The 27,191-nt window shown below is 49.6% G+C and overlaps 1 protein-coding gene across 2 annotated transcripts; it reads right to left on the minus strand.

The window, feature by feature from the left end:
• Positions 1-32: 32 nt before the first annotated feature.
• PIGZ (phosphatidylinositol glycan anchor biosynthesis class Z) lies at positions 33-26,928 on the minus strand. Of its 2 annotated transcripts, none has more exons than XM_064577271.1 (5): positions 25,896-26,928; positions 23,184-23,381; positions 19,603-19,732; positions 7,707-7,919; positions 33-5,409 (listed from the first exon to the last, which is right to left on the minus strand). In XM_064577271.1, exons 4-5 carry the CDS (start codon positions 7,822-7,824, stop codon positions 3,842-3,844), a joined length of 1,686 nt encoding a protein of 561 aa, XP_064433341.1. In that variant the 5' UTR covers positions 7,825-7,919; positions 19,603-19,732; positions 23,184-23,381; positions 25,896-26,928; the 3' UTR covers positions 33-3,841. The 2 variants fall into 2 exon arrangements, with proteins under 2 accessions (XP_064433341.1, XP_054360235.1); XM_054504260.2 differs by having other exon boundaries at positions 7,707-7,922.
• Between the last annotated feature and the right edge of the window lie 263 nt (positions 26,929-27,191).

The raw sequence follows: 27,191 nt of genomic DNA on the forward strand, positions 1-27,191 counted from the left end.
TTGCACTCCGGGCGGGGTTATCTCACTCCTTACAATCACTTTCTTTTCTTTTTTTAAGGATTTTATTTATTTGAGAGAGAGCACAAGCAGGAGGAGCGGCAGGCAGAGTAGGCAGAGGGAGAAGCAGGCTCCCCGGTGAGCAGGAAGCCCGATGTGGGGCTTGATCCCAGGAACCTGGGATCATGAGCTGAGCCGAAGGCAGACGCTTAACGACTGAGCCACCCAGGTGCTCTTACAATCACTTTCATATGAGGAAATGTAGGCCGCATCCTTGCAGAGTTGGGATGTGAATACATGCGTTTGACTCCAAGGCCTAAGTCCTTAACCACAAGTCTCTGTAGCATTTGCCCTGACCTTTAATGCCGGCCTTCATGTCCCCCACCCCGTTATCACCACTGGGCGCTGGACCTGCCTATTACGGAACAAGCTACCTGGATTCCTATTATCAGTTTTAGAGGGTCTGGGATACAATCAAGATAGCTAATGGACCCATGAGTAGGAAATCCATAGTATACAGAAATGCCTTGTCATATGAAGCTTCTGACTGATTTTCTGATCACCTCTAATTAGGCCCCACAATTAATTGTGCAATCTAGAAAGCTTGAAGCCATGGGAGATGCTTTTAGGCTGGTGACCAGCCAGAATTTATATCCTAGCCTTTTTTTTTTTTTTTAAGATTTTATTTATTTATCTGACAGAGAGACAGCGAGAGCAGGAACACAAGCAGGGGGAGTGGGAGAGGGAGAAGCAGGCTTCCCGCGGAGCAGGGAGCCTGACATGGGACTCGATCCCAGGACCCCGGGATTATGACCTGAGCCGAGGCAGACGCTTAACGACTGAGCCACCCAGGCACCCCATATCCTGGCCTTTCTGATAATTACAGAGAAGGAGCTGGATAGGGCCGGAGAGACCTCCTGTGGGGATGGAGAAGCTAAAGTAACATTCCTAATGTTCATACTTCTGATTTGATATCCCATCAGAAGTGCTGCTGTTTAATCCTCTCTGAGGCCCGAAGTCCCACTCCGAATGACCAAAGTCCTGGTTTGGCATCCTACCCTCCTATCCTACCAAAGGACAAATACTCCTCCCAGACCATAGGCAACTCTGGATTCTCCTTTGAGGCTGGCGGTGAGGAGCCTGAGGAGCTTGTTCCTTCTATGGCCTTTCTGCCACATTTGTCTCTGGATCTCAGCGGCAGAATATTAGCAGTCCCCAGCCTGACTCCCTACCCTCAACATAGGTAAGCACACTCACTGGTAGGTCTTTTCTCCAGATGGGCAGGGACAAAAAGGGAAGCAGTGGGGCGCCTGGGTGGCTCAGTTGGTTAAGCGGCTGCCTTCAGCTCAGGTCATGATCTTGGAGTCCCTGGATCGAGTCCCGCATCGGGCTCCCTGCTCGGCGGGGAGTCTGCTTCTCCCTCTGACCCTCCTCCCTCTCATGCTCTCTGTCTCTCATTCTCTCTGTCTCAAATAAATAAATAAAATCTTTAAAAAAAAAAAAAAAAAGGGAAGCAGTGCCGGAAGCAATGAAACTACTGGACAAATTGGTCATTTTGGTAAGGAAGGAGAGAAAGCAAGAGAAGGGGGCATTTGTTTGTTTCTCATGGAGGAAGTGTGTAAGAACTAAGTTCCCTCCATTTTTTAGAGGGAGTCGGAGCAGAGAGAGAAAACGGTCCTTTCTGCTCCAGCTACAGGTCATTTGGATGCCTCCTGCTTCACTGGAGAAGCCTCCAATGATTGTAGTCACTGGCTTGCCATCCCACCAGTTACCCTATTACTGAAGAGAAACATCAAATTCTTCCCACCACCCCCAGTGGCAATCTCCCGGCAAGCTTTTCAAGCTTTTCTAAGTTCTGCCAGAAAGCGAAGCAGGGAAGCAACTTATCCTGCTATCTTGCGGGGCAATTCTGATTCACCCCTTGATGCTACATAGACCTAGATATCAACACTTTATGGACAAATTTATTAGAGGCCAGACCAACAATCTACATGGACTGCTACAACCAATTCCCTGGAATTCCTCCAGGGAATTCTGAGATTGTGGATGCAACTGGGGGAGAGAAGAGGCAAAAGTCCCAAGAAGCTTTGGGACCCTAGAGTCCGGGGTGTCTCCAAGATGGCACTTGGGCAGAAAAGCCATCTTTGGCTGCACAGTAAACAGTAAGTGTTTACTGTGTGCCAGAGATGATGCTAAGCTCTAGGGATAGGAAGACAAATCAGAGGTTCATAGAAACATAAACCACAAGAGCAATGCATTGACATGAATGGGTGCTACGGAATTTAAAAGAGGGAAATGTGCAGTAGTTTGCTGGAGCCAACGTCTACTGGCTCCTGAGAGCAGATCTTTGGCATCTCCTCCCAACTTGGAGTTCAGTAGCATCATTTTGGTAGTTTGAAATCAGCCAAGGTGGGAGTATTTATGCCACGGAAATCGGCCAATGCTACACATGGGGGCTTTTCTGCCCCCAGAGAGTGGGCTGCTGAGCACTGACCGGCATATCACTGACTCTGCTCTTGCTCGGGGCCTGAGGAGGGCGTGGCGCCAAGATGAGCAGCTGCCCCAGAGCGGCACGACCCGGTGCCGTTGCTCCCAGTTGCCCCAAACCTCAGCCAGCAGAAGGCAGGACTAGAAGAGTGCTCAGGCTTGGTCATTAGTATCGGTTTGGTCTCCAGCTCTGCGCTGATTTCCAGCTCGCTGATTCTGTGGCCTGCATGCCGCTTATTCGCAGGAGGCGGTAGGGATTTGAGGAGGGAGGATGAGGACAGGTCGAGTGCCGCAGCTCCTCACGTTGCCAGTGGATTGGCAGCGGTGCCCCAAATGTGGGGAGCACTGCGCCTGGGCTGTGATGGCTTTCACCAGAGCAGCAGGTGCTCCGCTCCATCCTGTGAAGAGGTTTCTGAGCTTGGACAGTGACCAGATCGCATTTAAGAAGCCTCTGGGAGCACCAGAGAGTTCTCAAGTGCAGCCAGCTAACAGCATTGTGTGTTCTCCATTCCCACTCGGGCAGGCTGAGGAGGGAGAACATCTGGGTTCCCCAGTCCCAGAGAATGACCCTTAAAGGGTGAGATGCAGAAAGGTCCCACCCCCTCTCTCGGGGACAGGCGTAGAGGAGGATGGGGAGAAAAGTTCCAGAACTACTTGTTTTGGTAATGAGACAGCAGGCACCAGAGTGCCACACCCATGCTGCTTAAAGAGCTTTGGGACAGATGTGCCTGTTTAGCCAGGGGACATGTGCTGCAGACCAGGGCATGACGCAGTGTTAGCTGGCAGACACCTCTTAGATGCTTTTATCCACTGGAGAGATTGGGAACTGAAGCTAGGTGAGGGGAAGGGGCTTTCTTAAGACCACACAGCCAGGGAGTGGCAGGCAGACCAGGGACTAGACGTCGGGTCTCTGGAGTCGGAGCTGCCTGCTCTCTCTACATCACCACACTGCCTCCTTCCCGGTGACCCAGGAAGCCGGAGGGTTATCATGACGGCAAGAGGTAAGGCGTCCTGGAAGGTTTGAGAGAGGTCATTCAGGAATGTCATTAGCAGATCTCTCTCCTTTCATAACCAGGTGCTCTTACATTCCAAAACATCACAGTGGCTAGAAGGGATAGGGCAGGAACAGACATGGGGCTGTTCACCCGACATTGGTTACACCAGCTTCTTTGGGGACCCTGGCCAGATCTTTGGTCTGTAAGGGGAAAAGGGTGCCAGCTTACCCAGAAGGCAGAGCAGCCAAAGCCTAGGCACAGGAGAGGCAGTAGTGGGAATTGCGGAAGGGAAAGGAAAGGAAGAGAATCAGGGCTCTGCTCCAGCCCAGCTACCCACAGAGAAGGTGGAGTGGTGCCTTCCCCTATGGCTGAATCGTGGGCGGTGGCTTTTCGGTCACATTGTCAGGCTTCTCCCCTAGTTCCAAGATGTGGAGGCTGAGATGGTCCCTCCAAGCCCCGCTCAGCAGTGAGGACAGGGCTGGTGGGTCTTCCAGGGTCAAGTGGGGAAACAGGAGTGTCTCACTCTTGAGAGGGAAGTGGCACTTCTCCATGGCAGGCCTGGCGGTGCCGGGGGTCACCACAAAAAGGCGGCAGAGCCACGGCCCACCAGCCACCTGGCAGGCTGGTTGTCTTGTGAAGTTGTTCAGGGCTCGGCACAGGACCCAGTCCTTGGTCCCGCCCATGTCCACCACCTCCACGGGCGAGCCCAGGCCCGGGAGGTGGAGAAGGTGCCGGGGGGGCATGTAGGTGTGGGTGAAGAGGAGTGTGTAGTGGGTGGGTAGGCTGGGGGGCGCAGGTGCATGAACCACCTGCTCCAGGTGCCCCAGGCCGGGCACTAGGCCCCCCTGATGCAGGCAGCCAAAGAAGAGGGCACCCAGGACATTGAAGAGGACCAGGGAGCCCTTGCAGGGCACAGGCTGGGTCTGTGGACTACAAAGCAGGACGAGGGGGACCAGGAGGGGGATCAGGAACCGAGCCTCCTGGTGGCTAAAGGCAGATAGCAGGGCCAGAGGCGTGAAGTAGAGGAGCAGGAGGTGAGACCCGGGGCCAGACAGCAGGCTCCGGCCCCCCAGAGCCCTCCGGAAGCGCATTTGTGCAAAGGCCCGGAGGCAGCCTTGCAGCTGTTGCCACGCCGCGCGCAGGGCCCGGGCATGCAGCATCCCGAAGAGCAGGAAACCATTGACTGCCAGGTGAGTGAGCCGCAAATGTGTGCCATGCCTCGCCAGGTTCTGAGGATCCAGGTTGTAGTACAAGAAGTTGGCAGGTGTAAGAACAAGGGTACTGGATTGAGAGGGACTGGAGAAATACCAGCTGTCCACAGCCACAAACACGGCCGCCACGAGGCTCGCCCCGGGGAGCAGCGCCAGGGCTTCCTTCGCCAGCGACCTGAAGCCAGGGTCTGCGGCCCCACAGGTGCTCCAGAGGAAGAGTGGGACCAGAGCAAAGGCCAGAAACGTGGGCCGGTTGAAGAAGCCAGCAGCCACGATGCCCCCCAGGAGCCAGCTGTGCGCCCACGGGCCCGGAGCAGGCTTCCTGGGTGTGGGGCTCCCAGCTAACCGGGGGGACACCAGCACCAGCAGCCCCGCGAAGAGCAGTCCCTCGATGGCGTTGGAGAAGGTCCTCGTGTAGAAGACCAGGGTGACATAGGAGCCAGAGAGCAGGACCAGGGCGTTCCAGCGCTCCGCCCCCCACAGCGGGGCCAGGCGGTACACGGCCAAGTCCAAGGCGAAGGAGAGGGCAGTGAGGAGGAGTCGGGGCCCCACCAGCAGCACGTAGCCACTCACGGGGCCCGGCCACGGCCCCCACTGTTCCCAGAGCCTGAGCAGCCAGAAGGCGGAGCCGGAGGTCAGCAGTGGGAAGAGCACCGTGCGGCAGGAGCTGCTGGAGTGGAATTCCCAAGGCCGCGCAGCTTCGACGCCCAGGATGTCCTCTGCGGACAGAGAAGCGGAGGTGAGCCAGGTCCAAGAGCAGGGGATACAGCCCCAAGATGCTCCCACCCCCTCGTGAGCGTGCCCCGCACAATCCCCGGGACTCTGGAGATGATGGGTTTTACTCCGGTGCTTAGGTTATGTGGCAGAGGACAGCGACCATTAGATAGGTGGTAACCCGGTGTGGGCCTGATGTAACCACACGGGCCCTTTAAAAGCAGAGAATTTTTTCAGCTGGTGGCAGAAGAGGACATCAGAGATTCAAACCTTGAGGACTTGATGCATGTTGCTGGCTCAAAGGTGGAGGGACCCCTGGCAAGGAACATGAGTGGCCTCTAGGTCCACAGCAGCAATAAACCGAATTTGTCCAACAGACGAGAATGAGCTTTGAACAGCTTCTCCCCCATAGCTTCCAGACAAGTACTCAGCACAGCCCAGACCTTGCTTTCAACTCTGTGACACCCTGAGCAGAGAGCGCCTACCTGACCTCTGATTTGTTAGGCAGCAATAGAAATGAATATAGGAGAGCTCAGCCCTTCCGAGGTCTCCCTGTGGAGGGGGCCCGGGGGAAGCACGCCTGGGAAGTGAGGGGACTATGTGCCCTGGGCAAGGTGTGTGGGGGGAAGGGGCAGGGGGAGGCTCCAGTCCCCTCCGTGGAGTGCTAAAGACTCCAAAGTCAGAGTCAAAAACCCATCCCTGTGATGATGGTTGTTATTCAGGACAGGCGCGTGAGGCCGGGGAAGGGAACGAGCGATTACGGTTATGGTCAGAAGCGACTTTGGTGTTGTCTGTGATACTTAAGATGTTTAGAAGAGTGTATTCAAGCAGTACTCATGTAATTAAAAACCTGCTTGGCTTCCTGGGGCTGGTCTGGGCTCCTGTCCCGCAGTGTCTCAGAGCTCTGAGGGGTGGGGGTGAGCGAACCCAGCTCTTAATTTCTGCATCTCAGCTCCAAGCCCCACATCTCAGCCTTGATAACACTGTTGGCTGCTTGGGGCTCTTGACTTCTACTTATTCCTACAGGCTCTTCGCTGTCTTCTCTTTCCATGTCAGAAGGTGAAGGGGAGCGGCGCCTGGGTGCCTCAGTCGGTTAAGCATCTGACTCTTGATTTGGGTTCAAGTCATGATCTCAGGGTCCTGAGATCCAGCCCTGCTTGAGGCTCCGTGCTCAGTGGGGAGTCTGCTTGAAATTCTCTCTCTCTCCCTCTGCCCCTTGTGGCTAAAATAAATAAATAAATACCTTAAAAAAGGGAAGGTGAAAGGGAAACAAAATCAAGGTCAGATCAATCTGTCTTTTTTTTTTTTTTTTACTGGCTCAGGTTAAAAAAACTGTGGCAAAGACTGGACCTTTCACCTGAAGAAACAAATCCAGCTGTGAGCCCTATGGCAGGGCCAGCTGCATGTCTCCCCAGTATCCATTGCTTCCTTCCTTCCTTAGTCTCTTTAGTTGGGCATTTGGTCAGATATAAAGACTATTTTTCAGCTTCCTTCACAGCTAGGTGTGTTCACGTAATACATTCTGACCATCGGGATGGAAATGAGCAAAAAGTATGTGACATTCAAAATACGCCCTTAAAGAGGTGTCTGGCTCACTCAGAGAAGCATGTGACTCTTGATCTTGGGGTTGTAAGTTTGAGCCCTACGTTGGGTACAGAGATTGCTTAAAAATAAATCTTAAAAAAAAAATATATGCCCTTAAAGAGAGCAGGCATGCCCATCTCCTCTCCAGTGGCTGGAAAGACTTCATTTTAGACTTGATGGCTGGAGCTCAAGCAGCCATTTTGAACCATGAGGAGGAAGCCATGTGCCCACAGCATCTGAAAAGCCTCACAGTCCCTGGCAACCATTCTCATGATGTATCCTACACCCCTCTGCAGATAAATTCTAACAAGTGAGCATTCCAGGCCTGGATTCCCTTACACCTCAGATGAACCTAGAGAAGAAAAGTTTCAGTATCTCAGACCACAGCCCTGTGTAAGTTTCCCAAGCACCCAGGAAGCCCAACTCTAAAATCTCTCCACTGAGAAGTCCGAAGCAGCTTTCACTATGAATAACCTGTACTGTTGGTCCAAGCAGGAAAACATCAAAGAGAATGGCGTTTCATTAGTATCATCCAGAAGGTCAATGTCACCGGTCAGGAAGGAGATGTGAAATCCCCACACCTAAGTTCTTATTCCAGAGAGGCGCATGGATTTACTGCTCAATCACACAGATGTAGTTTCTCCCTCCCCCTGAATATCCAAACAGCAACAATCCAGACTTTGCTGCAGCTTAACTTAACCGCACGCAGGGAATTTACCTGCCATGACCTCAGGTGATTGGAAGAACTCATCCGGGTGCACGTAGCCTGTCTGTGGCAGGAGGCACCACAGCAGGCGGAGCAGGCTGAGGCTGCCCCACAGTGCCCGGACTGCCATCTTCAGATCAAACTGCTAGCCAAGACCCCACGCCAAGAGCCTAGAATGGCTTCTCAGTCCACTACAGATGCTGTTCTGGTTCCACGGACCTGCATCTGCTGAGGACAGCATTTGTTAGTTGTTATAAGATGAATCATAATATGTTCAGTTGTCTGAACAAACTCAAAACTCTACATACAATAAGAGCTGCTATTTATAAGTGCCCACTAAGTAGCAGAACTTCATGTGTGTATCTCATTTCATCCTTTCTACATTCTGGGGCCGTGGGTCTTACTATCGCCATTTTTAAAAAAGATTTTACTTACTTATTTGTCAGAAAGACAGACAGAGACAGAAAGAGAGAGAGAGGGCGCCTGGGTGGCTCAGTTGGTTAAGCGACTGCCTCCGGCTCAGGTCATGATCCCGGAGTCCCGGGATTGAGTCCCGCATCGGGCTCCCTGCTCTGCAGGGAGTCTGCTTCTCCCTCTGACCCTCCCCCTCTCATGCTCTCTCTCTCTCATTCTCGCTCTCAAATAAATAAATAAAATCTTAAAAAAAAAATTAAAAAAAAAAAAAAAAAGAGAGAGAGCGAGCAAAAGCAGGGTGGAGCTGCAGGCAGAGGGAGAAGCAGACTCGATGCGAGACTCCATCCCAGGACCCTGGAATCATCACCTGAGCCGAAGGCAGACACTTAGCCGACTGAGCCACCCTGGAGTCCTTTACTCTCTCCATCTTACATACAGGGAAACTGAGGCCTCTGCGGAATGACCTAGTTACTTGCTAACCATATTTGCTCGTGTCTAAATATGATATCTGCAAATGGGATTTAGAGTGGCCTCCAAATACAGGTCTCACAGCCCCATCCTGTTCACCAGCTCCTGTCCCCGGGCAAGCATGGCAGCCTGTCTCTTGCACTTCTGAAAACTTGGGGACCTCAGTGCATTCCATCCATTTCCCCACAAAAATAAACGACATTTGACACCATCTCCAGTCGCTCCCTCCAACCTTCGCCCGCCCTGAAATTTACCTTTGGAAGGTGATGAGAACTCACTGCAGTGGTCAGAACGTGTGTGCCCCACCCCATTAAGATGTTGAAATCCTAATGCCGGATGTGATGGTGTGAGAAAGGGGAGGCCTTTGCGAGGGGGCCTTTCTGGGTGGAGCCCTCATGAATGGGATTAGTGTTCTTAGAAAAGAGGCCCCGCAGGACTCCCTCATCGCTCCCATCCTGTGAGGACAGAGTGGGTGTGCTCTGTGCCAGGAAGAGGGCCCTCACCATGCCAGCGCCTTATCTTGGACTTCCAGCCTCAAATCTGTGAGAAATAAGCCACCCAGTCTGTGGTATTCTGTGATAACAGCCTGAGCACACGAAGACCCTTCCTCATCATGGGGATTCTTAACCCGCCCCCGGACTCAAAGATCAGTAGGAATCTGAGCCCATTGCATGATGGACCTATATCTCAGATATCAACACCCTCACATCATCTCTGGTGAACAGAAAAACAAGTTTGACTCTCCTCCAAGAATACATATGGTGACTGTTTCCTGACTTTGATATTTTAAAGCCTGACCTTAAACAGCCGTTGTTCTCAGGTGGAATATGTCACAGCAGAGGAGAGGAGAGAGAGTGAAGCAACATGACAGGAATCCAGCAGGTGCTGACAAGGAGCATTTCGATACTAATACCTCAAGAAGTTTGAAAGATAACTTTTGCAGTCTCTGCTCGAGCTTTTGGACTGAATTATACAGATTCTTTTTCAGTGCCAGTGAATGAATATCCTGACTTTTAGGGAGATAAGGTGAGGCTACACTTGGTGCTGGGATGCAAGCAAGGATCCCATTCCTCCCCAAGCAATGCCTGAAAGAGGACTTCAATTTCCTCCATTTTGGTCTTAGTCTGTACTTTATCACTGATTAAATTCTTCTTTCCAGCTTATCTCTTAATTCAGGCAAAAGACCCTGCAGGCAAAGCATCCCCTGAGGGGAACCAAACCTACCCCTTCAAGCAATTAGGACTGCCCTGAGCCAGCAAGCCCCATGCGACTGACCCCAAGACAATGGCCGACCTGACCTTTCCTGCCCACCTGCATAGTCCCATGTCTTCCCAGTGTTGGCCTCCCTGAAATAAATTCCTTTCCTCTTCCACCACCACTTGTCTCTCTGCCTTTGGATTTTGTCAGCAGAGAGTGGCTGAACCGGTCTATTGGGGACCCTGGGAGTCAGGGGCTTGCACCTCTGTGCCGCTCACATACCCTCACTTTAACTTTCCTTCCAGGCTAGGATTCAAAGTGCATTGTAATTTAGCAGCTCACACGATGAGATTATGAGTTTGGTTTCCAGCAATTTCAGCCCCGCAAGTAACAAGAGAGAAGCGTCTCTTTGGGGGCACACACAGGTCATTTTATGAGGATCTTGAGCTGGGAATTTGAGGCCCAGCAAAGGCATCATATACATGGTCACCCAAAGCCTTGCCTGGGGTATCTCAAATGCCATCACTCCATGGACTACCAGTGCTCTCTTTACCACTCGAAATAGTGCCTTTAAATCTAATCAGTCTAGACAACCAATTCCAGAAAACCCAGAACCTCTATTCAGAAAACTCATGAGATTCTGTTCCTCTAGAACCACTTACAGTTATAAAGTCCGTATTAGTCAGGGTTCAGCCAGAGAAAGAGAAACCAAACCATAGGAGATATACATTAAGATTTATTGCAAGGAATTGGCTTATGCATTTGGGGGGCTGCCTAGGCAAATCTGAAATCTATAGGGCATTAGGAAGGGCAGGCCACTCTGGGGCAGGAGATGAAGCTGCAGTCCACAGAGGGAAGTTTCTTATTCAGGAACATCTTGGTTCGTTCTAAAGTCCTTTCAACTGATTCTATCAGGTCTACCCAGATTATCTAGAATAACCTCCCTTATTTAAAGTCAGCTGAGGGGCACCTGAGTGGCTCAGTCGGTAAAGCGTCTGCCTTCAGCTCAGGTCATGATCCCAGGGTCCTGGGATTGAGCCCCACGTTGGGCTCCTTGCTCTCGGAAAGTCTGCTTCTCCCTCTCCTCCCTGCTCATGCTCTCTGTTGCTCTCTCTCTCTCAAATAAATAAATAAAATCTTTTTAAAAAAATAAAGCCAACTGATTGTGGACTTGCATTGCATCTACAAAATACCTTCACAGCAACATTTAGATTAAGTTTGATTAACTGGGGACTATCGTTTAGTCAAGTTGACAAAAAAACCCTGACCATCACATTCTAGATAATTCAGGGTTTATAACTGAATTTTATTTATTATTTATTTTTGTAAAAGATTTATTTATTTGAGAAAGAGAGAGAGAGAGTGGGGGGAGGGGCAGAGGGAGAGAGTCTCAAGCAGACTCCACACTGAGTGTGGCTCAATCTCATGACCCAAGATCACAACCTGAGCTGAAACCAAGAGTCCGACACCTAACCGACTGTGCCACCCAGGCACCCTTCTGTGTTTGAATTTTATTTATTTTTTATTTTTTAAAGATTTTATTTATTTATTTGACAGAAAGAGAGCAAGAGAGCACAAGCAGGGGGGGTTCAGAGGGAGAGGGAGAAGCAGACTCCCTGCCAAGCAGGGAGTCTGATGCGGGGTTCTATCCCAGGATCCTGAGATCATGACCTGAGTCAAAGGCAGATGCTTAACCAACTGAGTGACCCAGGCGCCCCTGTGTTTGAATTTTAGATCAATGGGATAGTTCTTCATGTAACCTACCAGTGACTCGTGTCTTTTATTCAAGATTCTGGTGATGGTATTCATGCTGTTCCCTGCAGGTCCTCTTCATTGCTCTGTGGTATTCCACTGGATGAATATATTAAAATTTTTTTATCGTTCTGACTGTTGTTTATCTGCTAGAGCATCTCCAGGTGTTGGCAAATTTTTCTATTCCTAAGAATGCTGCTGTAACATTCTTATACAAGAGTTCTCTGAACTACATACCTAGAAATGGAATCCCTGAGTCTTGGGCATGCATAATCTTAACTTCATTAAACAATGCCCAACGGTTTTCCAAAGGTCCTGCCAACCAGCAGATATTACAGTGTCCCCTGCTTCATATGCTGATTTATGCTTGGGATTGTCTAACATTTGATTTTGTGAATCTTGGGAATATTTACATGCATTTCCCTGATCACTAATGTGGTCAAACACCTTTTCAAATGCTTGTGGAACATTTTTGTTTCTTCCATGGGATCCCTTCTGGCCATTTTTCTTACTCTTTGTAGGAATTCTTTATATATTCTTTATATTAACTGCATGACAAATATCCTTTTCCAAATTGTGGCTTGTATTCTTAACTCATTTCTATTCCTTTTTTTTTTTTTCAAAGATTTTATTTATTCATTCATGAGAGAGAGAGAGAGAGAGAAGCAGAGGGAGAAGCAGGCTCCCAAGGAGCAGGGAGCCCGATGCGGGACTCGATCCCAGGACCCTGGGATCATAACCCGAGCCGAAGGCAGATGCTTAACCATCTGAGCCACCCAGGCGTCCGACTCATTTCTATTCCTATAATGTTGGTTTCTTATGCTTTCTTTTTGCTTCTTGATCCTTTTCACCAGCATTTTGTCAACTTTATGAATCTTTTTGAAAAATTGCAGGTGCCTTTTAATTAATTTTTCTTAGCTTTATTTTTTCCTTCTGTTTACTTTTTTTTTGGAGTATTATTTTGCTGTTTTATTTCAAACCTTTTAATATGGACACTTAGCTCATTAATTTTGAGCCTTTAACTTTTGAGCTCATTAATTTTTGAACCCCCTTTTTATGCGAAATATTTAAGATAATACATTTTTGTATATATATATACCATATCTTCTTTATCCCTTTAAATACTGTATTAACTGCATCTATTAACTATTAACAAGTTATGTTGTATAATCTTTTCATATTTTCATCACCTGTGGTTATAAATCTTTTCTAATTCTGAGACAGAGCAGGGACTGGACTGGAGTCCCCTCAATCCTGACCAGGAAATCCACTGTTCCTTGATAGCTGAAACCCTATGCCTCTTGACTAGCATATCTTGCGGGAATGCAGAAGCAGGATGCTTACCAAAGGAAGGGTTCAAACTAGTCTGCGCCAGGATGGACCCCAGCGCTGGCCTATCACTGACCTTTCCCCTCGTTAAAATACTAAAAACCACACCTGGGGGTACAGATTTCACATACTAATGCGACATGCAATGCATAAGGAAGCATGTCCTCTCCATTGCGTCTGCGCACATGACTTCCTCTGTCTCTCTCCACCCTGCATACTCAGACGTCACTCCTTTCCTGCCACAATCTCTTTAAAAACTTTCCCCTGCTTTTGTTTGGAGGGCTGGCATGAAAAACACTTTCCTTTGTGCTGTCTCCCTGGTGCTGGAGCATAAACCCCCATAAAAGCCTTGCCTGGAACTTCCTTTTGCCTCTAGTAAACTTGACTCTAGTAAATTTCTATTGCTTGGAGAACCCAAGGACCCTAGTTGGTAAAAATTCCATTGTAATTTCTTCTTTGACTAATGCTTTATGGTTGAAGAATTTGATTTTTTTGACCAAGACTTAATTTTTTATAGCAGTTTTATGTTCACTGCAAAATTGAGAGGAAGGTTATAGAGATTTCCCATATATCCCCCTCCCCCACACATGCATAGTGCCCTCCTCATTATCAACATCCCCCACCAGAGCAGTACATTTGTTATAACTGATGAACCCACCTTGACACATCATCATCATCCAAAGTCCACAGTTTACATCACAGTTCCCACTCTTGATGTTGAACATTCTATAGGTTTGAACAAATGTATGATGACGTATCTACCATTACAGTATTGTAATGAGTATTTTCACTGCCCTAAAAATCCTCTGTGCACTGCCTATTCATCCCTCTCCACCTCCAACATTTAATGTTTAATGGTCCATTTTTGTAGACATTCCATGGATGCTTGAGAACACCATATATCCTATAGTTACTGGATATAGAGTTCCATGCATGTTTGTTAGATCAAGTTTAATTGTGTTGCTCAAACCTTTTATATCCTTAATAATTTTCCACTCCTTATTCTACATATCACAGAAATCTGGATGAAATAGCTCATATGGTAGTGAACTTGTCTAATTTTCCTTGTAAATTGTCATTTTAGCTCATTTTTAAAGCTATGTCATTGTTTTTATAAAAGTTTAGAACTGTCATACCTTATTGGAAAATTGAATATTTTATCATTATACAGTTTTTTTTTTCTAAAAATCTTTTTATTTATTTTAGAGAGAGAGTGCTTGTATGGGGGTGGGGAGGGGATGAGGGAAAGAGAGAGAGAGAGGGAGAGAATCTCAAGCAGACTCCCCACTGAGCATGGAGCCCAATGCAGGGCTCCATCTCATGACGCTGAGATCATGACCTGAACTGAAATCAAGAGTCGGACGCTTAACCGACTGAGCCACCCAGGTGCCCCTATACAGTTATCTTTTTATCTCTAATGTTTTGTCCCTAAAATATCTTCTCTGATATTAATATAGTTATATGAGCTTTCTTTTATTTAGTATTTACTAGTATATCATTTTAATACTTATTTTTTATTTTTATGTTTTCTGTTGGAACCATTTTTAATATTTAAAATTGAGCACTTTCGGGATGCCTGGGTGGCTCAGTCGGTTGAGCATCTGCCTTCGGCTCAGGTCATGATCCTGGAGTCCCGGGATCGAGTCCCGCATCGGGCTCCCTGCTCCGCAGGGACCCTGCTTCTCCCTCTGCCTCTGCCTCTGCCTCTCTCTCTCTCTCTGTCTCTCATGAATAAATAAATAAAATCTTAAAAAATAAATAAATAAATAAAATAAAATAAAATAAAATCGAGCACTTTTTTGTTTCAGACACACACGTCTCTGATAGCCAAAATGGGCAGGGAAAATGAGCTCCTGCTCTGTCGTCCTCAGTCCCCACCCTGGGGTTAAGACTGCCCGCAGCCCTCCCTCCTAGCCAATACAGAAATCACAGCGGCTGCTTTACAACCACAGCTGTAAAGCATTGTGCGCGTGTCCCTTCCCGCCATCTCCATGCTTAAAACAAAAATGGCCGGGGGTGCATCCTTCCCAGGGGTATCAGTTCCTATGCCACAATGGGATGGTGAGGCGACCTTCCCGTCACGAGTTACTTAGTGAAAGGGTGGGATGGCCAGAGCTGGAGGGACCGTCGGCATCGCTGCGCTCTGCTATCAGAGTGAGGACGGCAGAAATGGGACAGCGTGGAGGGCACAGCTGCAATTGGGGGTCTCCGTGAGACACTGGGGAGAGTTCTCCACAGCAGGTGCCCATAGATCAATGTGCCAAAGTTAAAAAAAAAAAAAAAAAAAAAAGAATCCAAATAATCAGCTCCAACACTGCTGAATTTTCAAACTTGTCCCACCAAGACAAGTCGTAGAGTAACAATCCAGATCTTTCCCGGAACTGAAGGTAGAGCCCCTGGCACGCCTCCTGAGAAGCCTCCGTCAGGCACTACGAAGTATCTGCTGTCGCCGGAGCTGCCGCTCCATTTGCAACTTCTCAGTCTCAAGGACAACAGGGAGAACGGGGATCATGAGGGAGGTGGTCCCAATCCACAAGGCTGCCCTGGGAAATCTCTGTGGTCTTTGAGCCACAAAGACGGAGAAGATCAAAAGCGGCCCCAGCCCCAGACGGGACCCTCTCTGTTAGTCCCCACAGTCTCTCCAACCGGGTCTCATCTAGCTCCTCGTCATCTTCCTCCTCCAGCTCCAACTCAGTCTTCTTGGCATCGCTCTTCGACAGCAATTCATCTGGGGACGGGGCACCTCAGGGCTGCCGGTGGGGGCCAGTACTCTAATATTCAATACATTGTGTTCTCTGCTTTCACCATGTTATGATTCGGGGTGTCCATTTCTTTTTAGCATAATTGGAAACTTTTTGGCTTCCTGACTATATAGATAAGGGTCCTTTTCCATCTATAGAAAGTAATCTTCCACTGTTTTTTTTTTTCAAATATTACCTCTTCTCTCTTTTTTATTTATTCTCCCTCTGGAAGTATGATTAAATGTATGGTAGACCTTGTTGGTCTGTCTTCCGTGTCATTTTAACTTCTACTTTATATTTTCTATGTCTTTGTCTGTCTGAGCTGTTTTCAACTAATTTCTTCTGTTCTATCTTCCACATCCCTAATCGTCCTTTCAGCTGTAGTTAGCCAGCTGTTAAACCTGTCTATTGAGGGACACCAGGGTGGCGCAGTCGGTTAAGCATCTGCCTTCAGCTCAGGTCACGATCTCAGGGTCCTGGGATTGAGTCCTGCATCAGGCTCCCTACTCAGCCGGGAGCCTGCTTCTCCCTCCCCCTTGTCTCCTCCCCGCAACTCATGCACGCTTTCTCTTCTCTCAAATAAATAAATAATTTTTTTAAAAAAACCTATTGAGTTTTACATTTCAATTTTATATTTTTCTTTCCTATGAGTTGTTTGATTTTTTCCACAAATTTGTTGCTCTTTTGTCATATTTTCAAGCCTTTTTATTTTTTTTTTAATTTTTTTAAAGATTTTATTTATTTATTTGACAGAGAGAGACAGCGAGAGAGGGAACACAAGCAGGGGGGAGTGGGAGAGGGAGAAGCAGGCTTCCTGCAGAGCAGGGAGCCTGATGCAGGGCTCGATCCCAGGACCCAGGAATCATGATCTGAGCTGAAGGCAGGCGCTCAGTGACTGAGCCACCCAGGTGCCCCTAAGCCTCTTTTATTTTTATATTACATTAAGCATACTTCTTTGATATACCATATCTGATAATTCCAACATCTAAAGCTTTTTAGGCCTGAATCTGCTGTCTTATTTCTGCTGGTTCTCACTCATCATGCCCTGTTTACTTCTATGTTTACCAAATTATTTTATTTTATTTATTCCTTGGACATAACCTGTGGGAATTATTTGAGGCCAGGGATGAGGGCAAATTTCTGAATTCCACTGAAAGGGATTTACACTTGCTTCTGTCAGGTACCTGGGGGCCTCAAAATCTGGGACCAATTTTGGTCATATTATTGGCTCCAGGTTTTTGTTTTTGTTTTCTTTTAGGGAAGGTGGTGCCTAATCATGTGAATTCAGGCTAAAAATCTATATGAGGGCAGGCTCGTGGTTACAATCTCAGAAACAGAGATTCCCCCACCTGCACCCTGATTCGATTAGCCTCAGGATCCAAGAAAGGCAGTTTTCCTTACAATCCTCTGGGGATGGAATAGTTTATTTCTAGGTCCCCTTTATATTGAGAATGCAGTCCTCTGGAGTCCCAGCTTTGAGAGAGTCTCCTGTTAGGCTTCTCTCTCGAGTGGGCTTCAGGATTTATCTTCTGTCCTGCCAGTGTTGAGAGATCACAAAAACCCATGCTCATGTGCACTCAGTTTTGCATGTGTCCTTAGTCCAAATCTGGCTTCCAGGCTCTACATACCTCTCTTAGCCCCTACTCTGCTGCCTTAGCATTCCTTACCTTTTGCTCAGCTCACATATTATCATATTACAATTGATTTTATATAAATAATACAGAGGATTTCAAGAAAAACTTCCTTTCTTGGAATCTAATGCTAATCAGATTAGGGAGGGCACAGGTTCTCCCCTGAGAATGTGTAGCCATGAGCCTACCCTCAATATAGCTCTTCAGCCTGAATTCACATGATTAAGTACCCCCTCCCCCACAAGAAAAAAAACAAAAACCCAAGCCTGGGGCCAATAATGATTAGAAATGGTTCCAGACTTGGGATGCATATACAGTAATAATACCAGATAGATTATATATGAATTATTATTTTATATTTATATACAGAGGGGTTGGCATAAGAAATAATCATGTTGAGAGATAAGATGGGGCTTGTGAAAAGCTAAGTTAGTCTAAACCCTGTCAGCTTATTTTCGAGGAAGTCACGCACTTAGGAGTCAGCCTTGGTCAGAGAATCTTGTCATTATTTGCGGGGAAACAGGAAACGTGAGGGGACCGTGCTGGAATCATATCAGTGCTTTTTCAGGATGTGCCCCAAACTACTCTGGGGAGTTGGGTGTCTCCACAATTATTGAGGGTAGATGGGATGAAAGGTGCTACGTCTAGGCCTCTGAAGCTGGTTCTAGAACTGCTGAAGGCTGCGCCTCAGTGCATGGGAGGGTGGGCGACCATGGGACCTTTGGGACAATGACTTGAACACGAGGCCTCTGGAACAAGCCAGCCTGTGGCCATATGGCCTACAGGAGCATAGGTCTGCTTCCCCCATCCCAGCCGAGCCCTCTCTTATTCTGCCCCTCTAGTTCCCACACAGTCTGCCCACGCCCAGGCCACTGGCTGGGCTGCTCCATCTCAGGGGTGCGCCTTGCACCCCTGGAATCGAGTTTGGTGAGAATTTTTAGTGTATCTAATAGACTTTTAAGCAGGGAAGGAACCACACAATGTTTGTTTTATATGCTTTTGTCACTTAGCAAAATATCAAGAGCATCTTTCCATACATTGTAAGCGTCCCCTCCCATGAGCCACAATCTCTCCATCCGTTCCATATCTCCTTGCTCCCTCTGTTCTCTGCAGTTGGCACCTTCCCTTCGTCATAAACATGTCTGATTCTCTACCATTCCTAGAAAAACAACCAACCAAAACTCTCTCTGAAGCTGAGGTGCCCTCTATCCGCTATCCCTCTCTCCATCGCCCTGCACAGGATTCCTTAAACCATCCACGTTCACCGAATTCGCTCCTCACATCTTGTTGGCCATTCAACCTGACACGGTCTGGCTTTGCCCACCTCCACTGTGCCGACACAGCCCCCTCAAGAGCCTCCTTGCTTTTCCAGTTGTCAAACCCAATGGCCACTTCAGGCCCCTACCCTGCATGCCATTTGACAACAGGGAGCACTTCCACAATTCCTTCCTACACTATAAGAGGCAGGGAAACAAAAAGCTACCTTTTGTAGATCCCCTTGAAGTTGGGTTATGCAAATTAGGTTTTAGGAATTGAGAAAGCAGGGGCGCCTGGGTGGCTCAGTCGGTTAAGTGGGGTTAAGCGTCTGCATTTGGCTCAGGTCATGATCCCAGGGTCCTGGGATCAAGTCCCCCTGTCGTTGAGCTCCCTGCGGAGGCTGCTTCTCCCTCTCCCTCTGCCCCTCCCTACCACTCATGCTTGCTTGCTCACTCTCTAATAAATAAATAAAATCTTAAAAAAAAAAAAAAAAAAGAATTGCGAAAGCAGATGTGAGACAGGCCATATTTCTGCAGTTGGCATTGTCTTCTCTGGGCAAAGAAGGTTATGGAGACATGGAGTTTTTCCTGCAGCAGCTTTCCAATGTCTGTCCCCAGCTGTGGGGACAGAGACACAACTGCAGTTAGGGTGGTGGCCTGCTTCTCAGCAACTAAATTTGACTGAGTTCCAAGGGAGCCTTTACACCTGCCTGATTGTCACACAAATGGTGACTCCTTTAGTGAGTTACTCCTGGGTGTTCGAGAGTCTTCCTTGAGGCCCAAGCTACAACCCATTCTTCCAATGCACCTGATGATTTTCAGTCCCTGTATAAATTCCTTTTCTGCTGGCTTCTATTTCCCATACTGCAATCTGGTGATTTGGTACCAGAGGTAGCTGTAGGCAGTAAGCCCTCAAGGATGAGGACATGCCTATGCTAAAAGAAAATAACTCTGCACAGGCAGCAGGGGACACCCGGGCCCTGCGTAGGCCTCCCGGGCAGCGGGTGCTCTGGGCCATGGCTCTGAGAAGTGCAGCCTCCCCTTGTGCTTGTCCCCGTGGCTCTCCAAAGCTTTGCAGTCCACCAGCTCTGTCACACCAGCAAAACCATCCCACACTCACCTGCTTTTCCAACTTGACCACGCATCTCATTCTGATTTCATCCAGTGCCTCCACGTCGAAGGGCCCCTTGTCACCCTTCTGGACCTTCTGGGCCCCGGGCCCCAGGCCCCAGCCCACAACTGGGTCCACCCTGTGGGGAAAGGGAACAGTAAAAGGGCCCAGACACCAGCTACCCTCCCTCCCACAAGAACATACATACATACATACATGGGGAAAAAAAAGAAAATGAAGAAAATAACTGGCAGTCTACCTTCCACATCCAAAAGTGTTTTTCAGAATGAGGGCAAAACAAAGATATTTTCTGGCAAATCAAAACTGAAAGATCTTCACAAGCAGACCCTCAGAATTTTCTAAAGGATATATAATATATATATTAGGCAGAAGGAAAAATGATGCTAGAGAGAAGATCTGAGATGGAAGTAGGAATAAGGAGAAGAGAAGTTGGTCATTAGATGGGAGATATTTGGGAAGTAGAAGCCAAGTAAAAGTCATCCTCCCTCCTGCTGTTTTCTTTTGGCAAGTAAGGTCAAGGCGATGGGTAAGTTTTCTTTCCTTCTTCTTCTTTTTTTTTTAGACTTTATTTATTTATCTGACAAGAGAGAGAGAGCACAAGCAGGGGGAGCGGCAGGCAGAGGCAGAGGGGGAAGCAGGCTTCCCGCTGAGCAGGGAGCCTGATGCGGGGCTCGATGCGGGGCTCGATCCTAGGACCCTGGGATCATGACCTGAGCGAAGGCAGCCGCTTAACCGGCTGAGGCACGCAGGCACCCCAACGGGTAAGCTTTCTGCTGCAGTGTTCCATGCTAACGCACTAGCTCCGTAGGTGCTAGCAGGCAGCTGTGGTGGTTTGGCTACTTCCCTATATTTAACCCCGTGGTGATTACAGTTCCTAATTGTTTGCAAACAAATCAACGATAAAAGCTCTCACTCACATAGGCTTAAACAATTCATCACATCATAAGACAAGACCACCAGAGCTTGGAGCTCATGGGGCTCCTTTGCTATTTCCCAGTGATCCTTATGATTTCTGCCTCTCTCTTTGTGTGGACATCAGCCTCATGCTGGAAGCAAGATGGTTAACTCAGCCATTCCATCCAGACACAACACTGAGAGGAAGAGTCTATAGATTCTTTGTGTATCACTTTTTTTGTTGCTTCTTTTGAAATAGTTTTTTGAGATATAATTAACATACAACTCACTCATTTAAAGTGTTCAGTTCAGGGGCGGCGGGGTGGCTGGGTCAGTTAAGCCTCTGACTCTTGATTTTGGCTCAGGTCATGATCTTAGGGTCGTGAGATCGAGCCCTGCATTTGGCTCTGTGCTCAGCACAGAGTCTGCTTGTCCCTCTCCTCTCTCTCTCTCCCTCAAATACATACATACATACATACATACATAAAATCTTTAAAAAAAAGTGTTCAATTCAATAGCTTTTAGTATATTCACAGTTATGTGCGACCATCACCCCTTATCAATTTTAGAACATTGTGATCACCTCAAGAAGAAAATGCATACCATTTACTTAATCATCTCCCAACCCCCTGCCATCACCTCAGCCCTAAGCAACTGCTACCTACTTCCTCTCCATAGATTTCCCAATTCTGGACTTTCATTATGCAGTATGTGGCCTTTTGTGGCTGGCTGCTTTCACTTAAAATCATGTTTTCAAAGTTCATTCACAGTATAGCCTGTATCAGTACTTACTCGTTATTATGGCCAAATAATAATAATTCCACCATATGGATGTAGCACACTGTGTGTATCCATTCATCTGTTGATGAACATTTGAGTTGTTTCCACACTTTGGCTATTATGAATAATGCTACTACAAATATTTGTGTATAAGTTTCTGTGGGACATAATTTTTTCATTTTCCTGGGTATATACCTAGGAGTAGAACTGCTGGGTCATAATGGTAACCCTATGTTTAATTGTTTGAGGAACTGCAAGATTGTTTTCCAAGTGGCTGGTCCTTTTTATGGTCCCACCGGCAGTGTATAAGGGTTCTAAGTTCTCCACATCCTGGCCAACATGTGATGTTATCTGGCTTTTTGATTCTAGTCATCCTAGTGAGTGTGAAGTGGTATCTCCTTGTGGTTTTGACCTTCATGGGCACCTTTTTTTTTTTTTTTTAATCAAAGAAATTTTTTCCAGAAGTCCCTCAACAGATTTTCCATCAAGTCCCATTGGTCAGAAGAGGATCAAATAGACTTCATAAACCAATCACTGGCAAGTGCAATGGGATTACCAGGGGCGACCCAGCCACTGGTTTGGAGCTGGGGCTGTGGGCTACCTCCTCTGAGATGCACAGAATCCAGAGGGTGCTTACCCTAACAACATCAGGTTCTGTTAGGAAGGAGGAAGGAAGACAGGGGATCAGCGGTTTGGCTCCTACATGTGGCTTCCACGGCACCAAGCTCTGGTGGTTTTCCTTCTTCTCTAACCATTTATTTTTAGGCTGCTTTTCCTCCGTCTACCCCTGAAATGTCAGGGCTCCTGGTCTTCAACTTTCACCTTTCTAAGCATCTACACTCTTTTTGGGTCATCTCATTTATTCTCCTGGTTTCAATTTCCATTTGATGACTTTAAATTGCTTCTTCTCTGAGCTTCAGATTTACTGATAATAAATAATAACAATGATAATAGCGTTGCCATTTTTCAATACTTATTATGTTCCAGACACTGTACATTGTCTCATTTATTCTCATTTTATAACAACCCTAAAATTCTATTACTGTTCCTATCTTATGGATGAATTAACAGGTTTAAAGAGATCAAGTTTCTTGCCCAGTGTGACAGAACTAGTAGGTTGATGAATGTAGGTGTTGGACCAAGTCTGTTTGACCCCGGAACCCTGAGCCACTGCCTGTTAGGCTTCTGCCCCCACCTCAAACACAGGGCAGCCAGCCAGAACTCATCACTTTCCCATGCACCAGCCCTGCCCCCACATGCCCTGCAGCAGGGAGGGAATGACAGTTTGTCCAATTATTCAGCCCAGAAATCCAGGGGTCATCTTCCTTCTTCACCCCTTCACTAAGTGATACTAACTTTGTTTTCTAATTCTTTCTTTTTCTTTCTTTCTCTCTCTCTCTCTTTCTTTCTTTCTTTCTTTCTTTCTTTCTTTCTTTCTTTCTTTCTTTCTTTCTTTCTTTCTTTCTTTCTTTCTTTCTTTCTTTCTTCTTTCTCTCCTTTTTTGTAAGTAATCTCTATATCCAAAGTAAGGCTCGAACTCACTGAACTCACGACCCCACAATCAAGAGTGGCATGCTTTACCAACTGGTAACAGTTTGCTTACAAGGCTTACAAGTCCCACCAGTCCCCACTGGCCCCACTCTCCCCCACTGGCCCCACTCTGTGCATGCAGAACTTGGCGCTCGAGAAACACAACGTCTTTCTGTAGTCGCCTCTTCTGTCCTGCCTTCTCACCCCAGCGTCTTTGCTCACATTGCTTCCTTTGCTGGATGTGCTTATAATATAAAGGTTAAAACCCTCTTTGGCGTGGTAGGCCCGGTTTCAAATCCTTGCTGTCACTTGCTCGTGGTGAAAGGGCACTCATTCTGTAAACGGAAGTTAACAATAGTACCCACCTCAGAGCTCTTGTGAAGACAACATGAAAAAACAAACAGGGATGCCTGGGTGGCTCAGTCAAGTGTCTGCCTTCCGTTCAGGTCATGATCCTGGGGTCCTGGGATCGAGTCTCGCATCGGGCTCCTTGCTTAGCGGGGAGTCTGCTTCTCCCTCTGCCTGCGGTTCCCCCTGATTGTGCTCTCTCTGACAAATAAAATCTTAAAGAAAAAACAAACATAACAGTGGTTTCTTTCATTATTCATTTTGCTTCAACTGCCGAGATCGCCTAGAAGCCCTCCCCAATCTCATTTCCACAGAACCCTGTGCTTCGCGGAACACGGACCCCTGGCGCTGTCTGATTGCTTCTCAGCCTCGTCTGGTTGAGATTCCCCCAGGTGTGGGATCCGTTCGTGTCTATCTCAGCCCCTCGAATCCACCTGATGGGCCTCCTGTGGGGCCAGGGTCAAGGACAGAGTCGGAGGTCCCCAGAGGAGGTGACAATATAAGAGGACACTGAACTTAACAAGTGCGGGAAATTCTCCAGAAAGAGCCAAGCGCCGCAGCCCTGCGGCTCCCCAGGCGGAGGCGAGACTGCGGGACTAGTCCCTTGGCCCCAGGGCTCCAGGGGGCGGAGCCAACAAGACGGGGTGTGGCAACTACTCACCTTAACCCAATCAGGATACGAGGCTGCTAATGCCTGCACGCGAGTACGCTAAGCTACCTGCGTGGAGGTCCAGTCCTGCGGCCACCGCTGGGTGGCCCTCTCCAGGACCGGGATGGACGGAGGGTTGGGGGACGTGGGGGGCGGGGTGACTGTCTCCAGGAGGGCAGTGGAGAGGCAGGTTCTAGAATAAAGTGACAGCGCCCAGGTCACGGAGCTTTGTGGGGCCGGGGAGCGGGCGCTGATAGCCACAGACAGGGGCATTCCCAGCGCGTGTGCGGGGCTTGTGTGGAGGTAGGCAGCAGGGAGAGACCATCTCGGTGGCAGGGGTACTGCGAAGCGGAAACCACTGCGCTGGGCGCGGGGGGGAAGCTGGGGAAGAGATCGCTTTAGTGGGGCGAGAGGACGGGAAGGGAGGCCGCGCAGCTGCGGCGAGCCGCGGGTGTGCGGAGACACTTGTCTTTCTCGCTAAGTCAAGGGCGGGGCCGGCTCTCGGTGCCCCCCCCCCCCCCCGCCCAAGGCGCCAACTGTGTGCGCAGCCCAGAGTTGGCCCTGTGGACACAGCTGTGAGCCAGCGTGGCCCACAACGGCAGCCATTGTGTGGTGGCTTCTTCCAAGGAATGTCCCTACCTTCAAACTTAAACTCCCTGACAAAGCTCTGGGGCACTGCTTTCGGGGGTGGGGGTGGGGTGGTGATCCCATGGTTCGGCCGCTTCTGGGGATCCAGCATTTGGAACAGGTTTTGAAGACAGCAGGGTCGAGAGTGTCAGAGGCGGCGGCCCCGGCGCTGTAACAGCCAAAGGCATCTTCACATAAGACGCACAAGGACCATGTCCGTCAAGGCCAAGATCTTGTGCCCAACTCTGAAGTCCATCCCAAGGGCAGAGGGTAAGAGTGGCTCTCCTGAGTCCTTTTGCCTGTTTGGCGTCGATTTCATCCTCATATCGACCCTGATGGCCACAGTAAGCCCTGCAGGGCGCCCCACCCTGGAAGCATAGGAAGGCCTGACTCTGGCTTCCCCCTTCCCCAGGTTGGCCAAACGTGCCCATGTTTATCCTTTCATTAACAGAGAATGCAACACATAGCACTGAACACACCTAAGGGAGAGGGGAAGACAGTAAGGTACGACCACTAACTGGCATGTATCTATTAACTGTCTGTGACGCAGGGCTCCCATCTGCAAAATGGGAACTCTGCTCTAGAGTGGGAAGTTTCTGGGTGTTAATTCTGACAAAGGTTCCCAGTTTTATGAGGCGAAAGTGTCTGAGGGTGAAGAATGACGTTCAGAAGTGACGGTGAGGCATGTCCTCCTTAAGGAAAACTACAACCATCTCTGCCACTGTGTGTTCACCATCCCCCTCCTCCGCAAAGGTCCAGACTGCCACCAACCAGAGCAGTAGGGGCTCGCCCGCAGGATTGCCTGCAGCACCCGGGACGACAAGCTTCTGCCCTTGTCCCTGCCCCCATGCGATTCCTGGGCAAGGAGCCCATCTTCCCAGTCTGTGAAAGGGCAGGCATGACCTGAAGTGCACCTGGCAAGGCCGGAAGTGGAGATTCTTCTCCGCTGAATTAATGCAGATCTATCTGTGCTTCACAGACTTAGTGCTCAGCACTTTGAAGCGTCTTTTGGGTTCGTCCTCACAGGGACCCTGAAGGTAGCATATTCCCATTTTATAGATGAGGAAAGCGAGGCTTAGTAAAGTTGCAGAACCACGCAAGAACACGAGCTGGTACCAGGAGAGGATTCACGCCTAGGCCTCGGTCTGGGTCCAAAGCTGGCGCTCTAAAGTCTACTCACAGCCTCGCCTCCCTTTCCCGAGAAAGCGTCACCGCAAGCCTCCTGACTCTCCTAGGTTGGGGCAGGTCAGTGCTCAGAGCCCGCAGACCCGGGTCTGGGGGACAGTGCCCGCGATGATGTGGGCTCCCCTGCCTGCCTCACCAGTCTCCAGCATCTGCTGGCCTCTTGGCAGCTAGCAAAAGTAGGAAGGGAAGCAACTGCCCGTCCTCCCTGCCTGGCCCTCCTACCTCCCTGACCCCCATCAACTCTCTGGAGCTGCTCGGGCCGACTCACCGGCGCGCGGCCTCTGGGCTGCACCTGCGGCGCTGGCGGCGTCCGCACCCCCCACCCCGAGGGCCTGCTCTGGGGGTGGGCCCGGAGCCGCCCCGACCAGAGGGCGGGAGGTGTGCGGTGTGTCCTCAGCGCAGCCGCCGCTCTGCCCGGTCCGGGGAACTAGGCGCACCACGCAGTGCGCCAGGAGGGGCGGAGAGGGCTGGAGACGAGTGCGCCGGCGGGCGGGGCTGCCCAAGTGCGTCCCCTGAGGTCCCGGGGTGGGCTGTGGCCGCGGGGGGAGGAGGATTACGGAGGGTCCGCGTGTCTCCCGGGCCTTGGCACGCCGGGCAGTGATTGCGCCCTCCCCTCTCCGCATTCCGGCTCATTCCCCTAGCAGCCCCCTACTTGGCGCGCCACGCCAGGGGAGCCCCCTTTTTAGCACGAGGGACAGTGAAACAAAACATCTCTAGGCCACACTTCTTTGTCCTTCAAAATGACAATTTCTGAGTTGGGGGGGGCGGATTTGCTAAGGCTATGATGACCTGCTTGGAGAGGAAGAAGGTCGGAGGAGAGGCGCCGCGGCGTCTTTCCGCGGGCCTTGTCGCAGAAGCGGCGCCAGACAGGCAGGGTCAGTTTCACCCGGGACGCAGCTCGGTCCCGGCTGCCGCCAGCTGGAAGCAGTCCCGCGGCGGGCGCCTCTATCCCCTCCTGCGTTCCGCCAGTCGGGGCCAGAGGGCTGGCCCCACGTTGCCCGACAGCCAGGGCTGGAGGGGGCGGTCATCGTGCGCCCTGGGGCCCGGGCTCCTCTCTCGGACGCCAGGCCCTCGGAGGTGGCGGAGCAGAGCGTGCGGGTGCGGGTGCGGGTGCGGGACTGCGAGCCGGCCGCAGGGGGGCTGGGCGGAGGGCGTGGGGCCGCGCCGCGCAGGCCGCATCCGCTCAGGACGCGGCGCGGGCACCACCTCTCCCGGCCCCCGCGGGGGAGAGAGTCCCCAACCCGCGGGCTACGGGGCGGAGCTCGGCGCGTCCTGGGGGTCTTGCGGCCTCTGGGCCCCTGCGGGCGCCGGGGGCCCTGTGGACGCGCGGTGGTGGCTGACTGACTACGACACTGCCCCCTAGCGGGGGGAATGTTTCACTAAACCGCCCGGTGGAGGCTGAACCGGCATTGAAGAGAGCCTCCTTCTTTTCCAAATCAAATGCTTTCAGGAAGGTCTTTAGCAGATTCCCTTCACCTGTGTTCTCCATGCTTCCCAGCAGCTCTCTCATTAAAAAACAAAGCAAAACAAAAACCTACTTTATTGAGATATTCTTTACATACAG

This window comes from Mirounga angustirostris, unplaced genomic scaffold (assembly GCF_029215605.1).
Source record: "Mirounga angustirostris isolate CCGP_5_RB_7025 unplaced genomic scaffold, mMirAng1.0.hap1 SCAF_1, whole genome shotgun sequence".
Lineage (NCBI taxonomy): Eukaryota > Metazoa > Chordata > Mammalia > Carnivora > Phocidae > Mirounga > Mirounga angustirostris.

Coding starts and splice junctions, on each gene's coding strand:
- PIGZ (XM_064577271.1), bottom strand. CDS start 7,824: ATGGCAGTCCGGGCACTGTGGGGCAGCCTCAGCCTGCTCCGCCTGCTG. Junction 5,410..7,706: donor ATCACCTGAGGTCATGGCAG/GTAAATTCCCTG, acceptor CTCTGTCCGCAG/AGGACATCCTGGGCGTCGAA.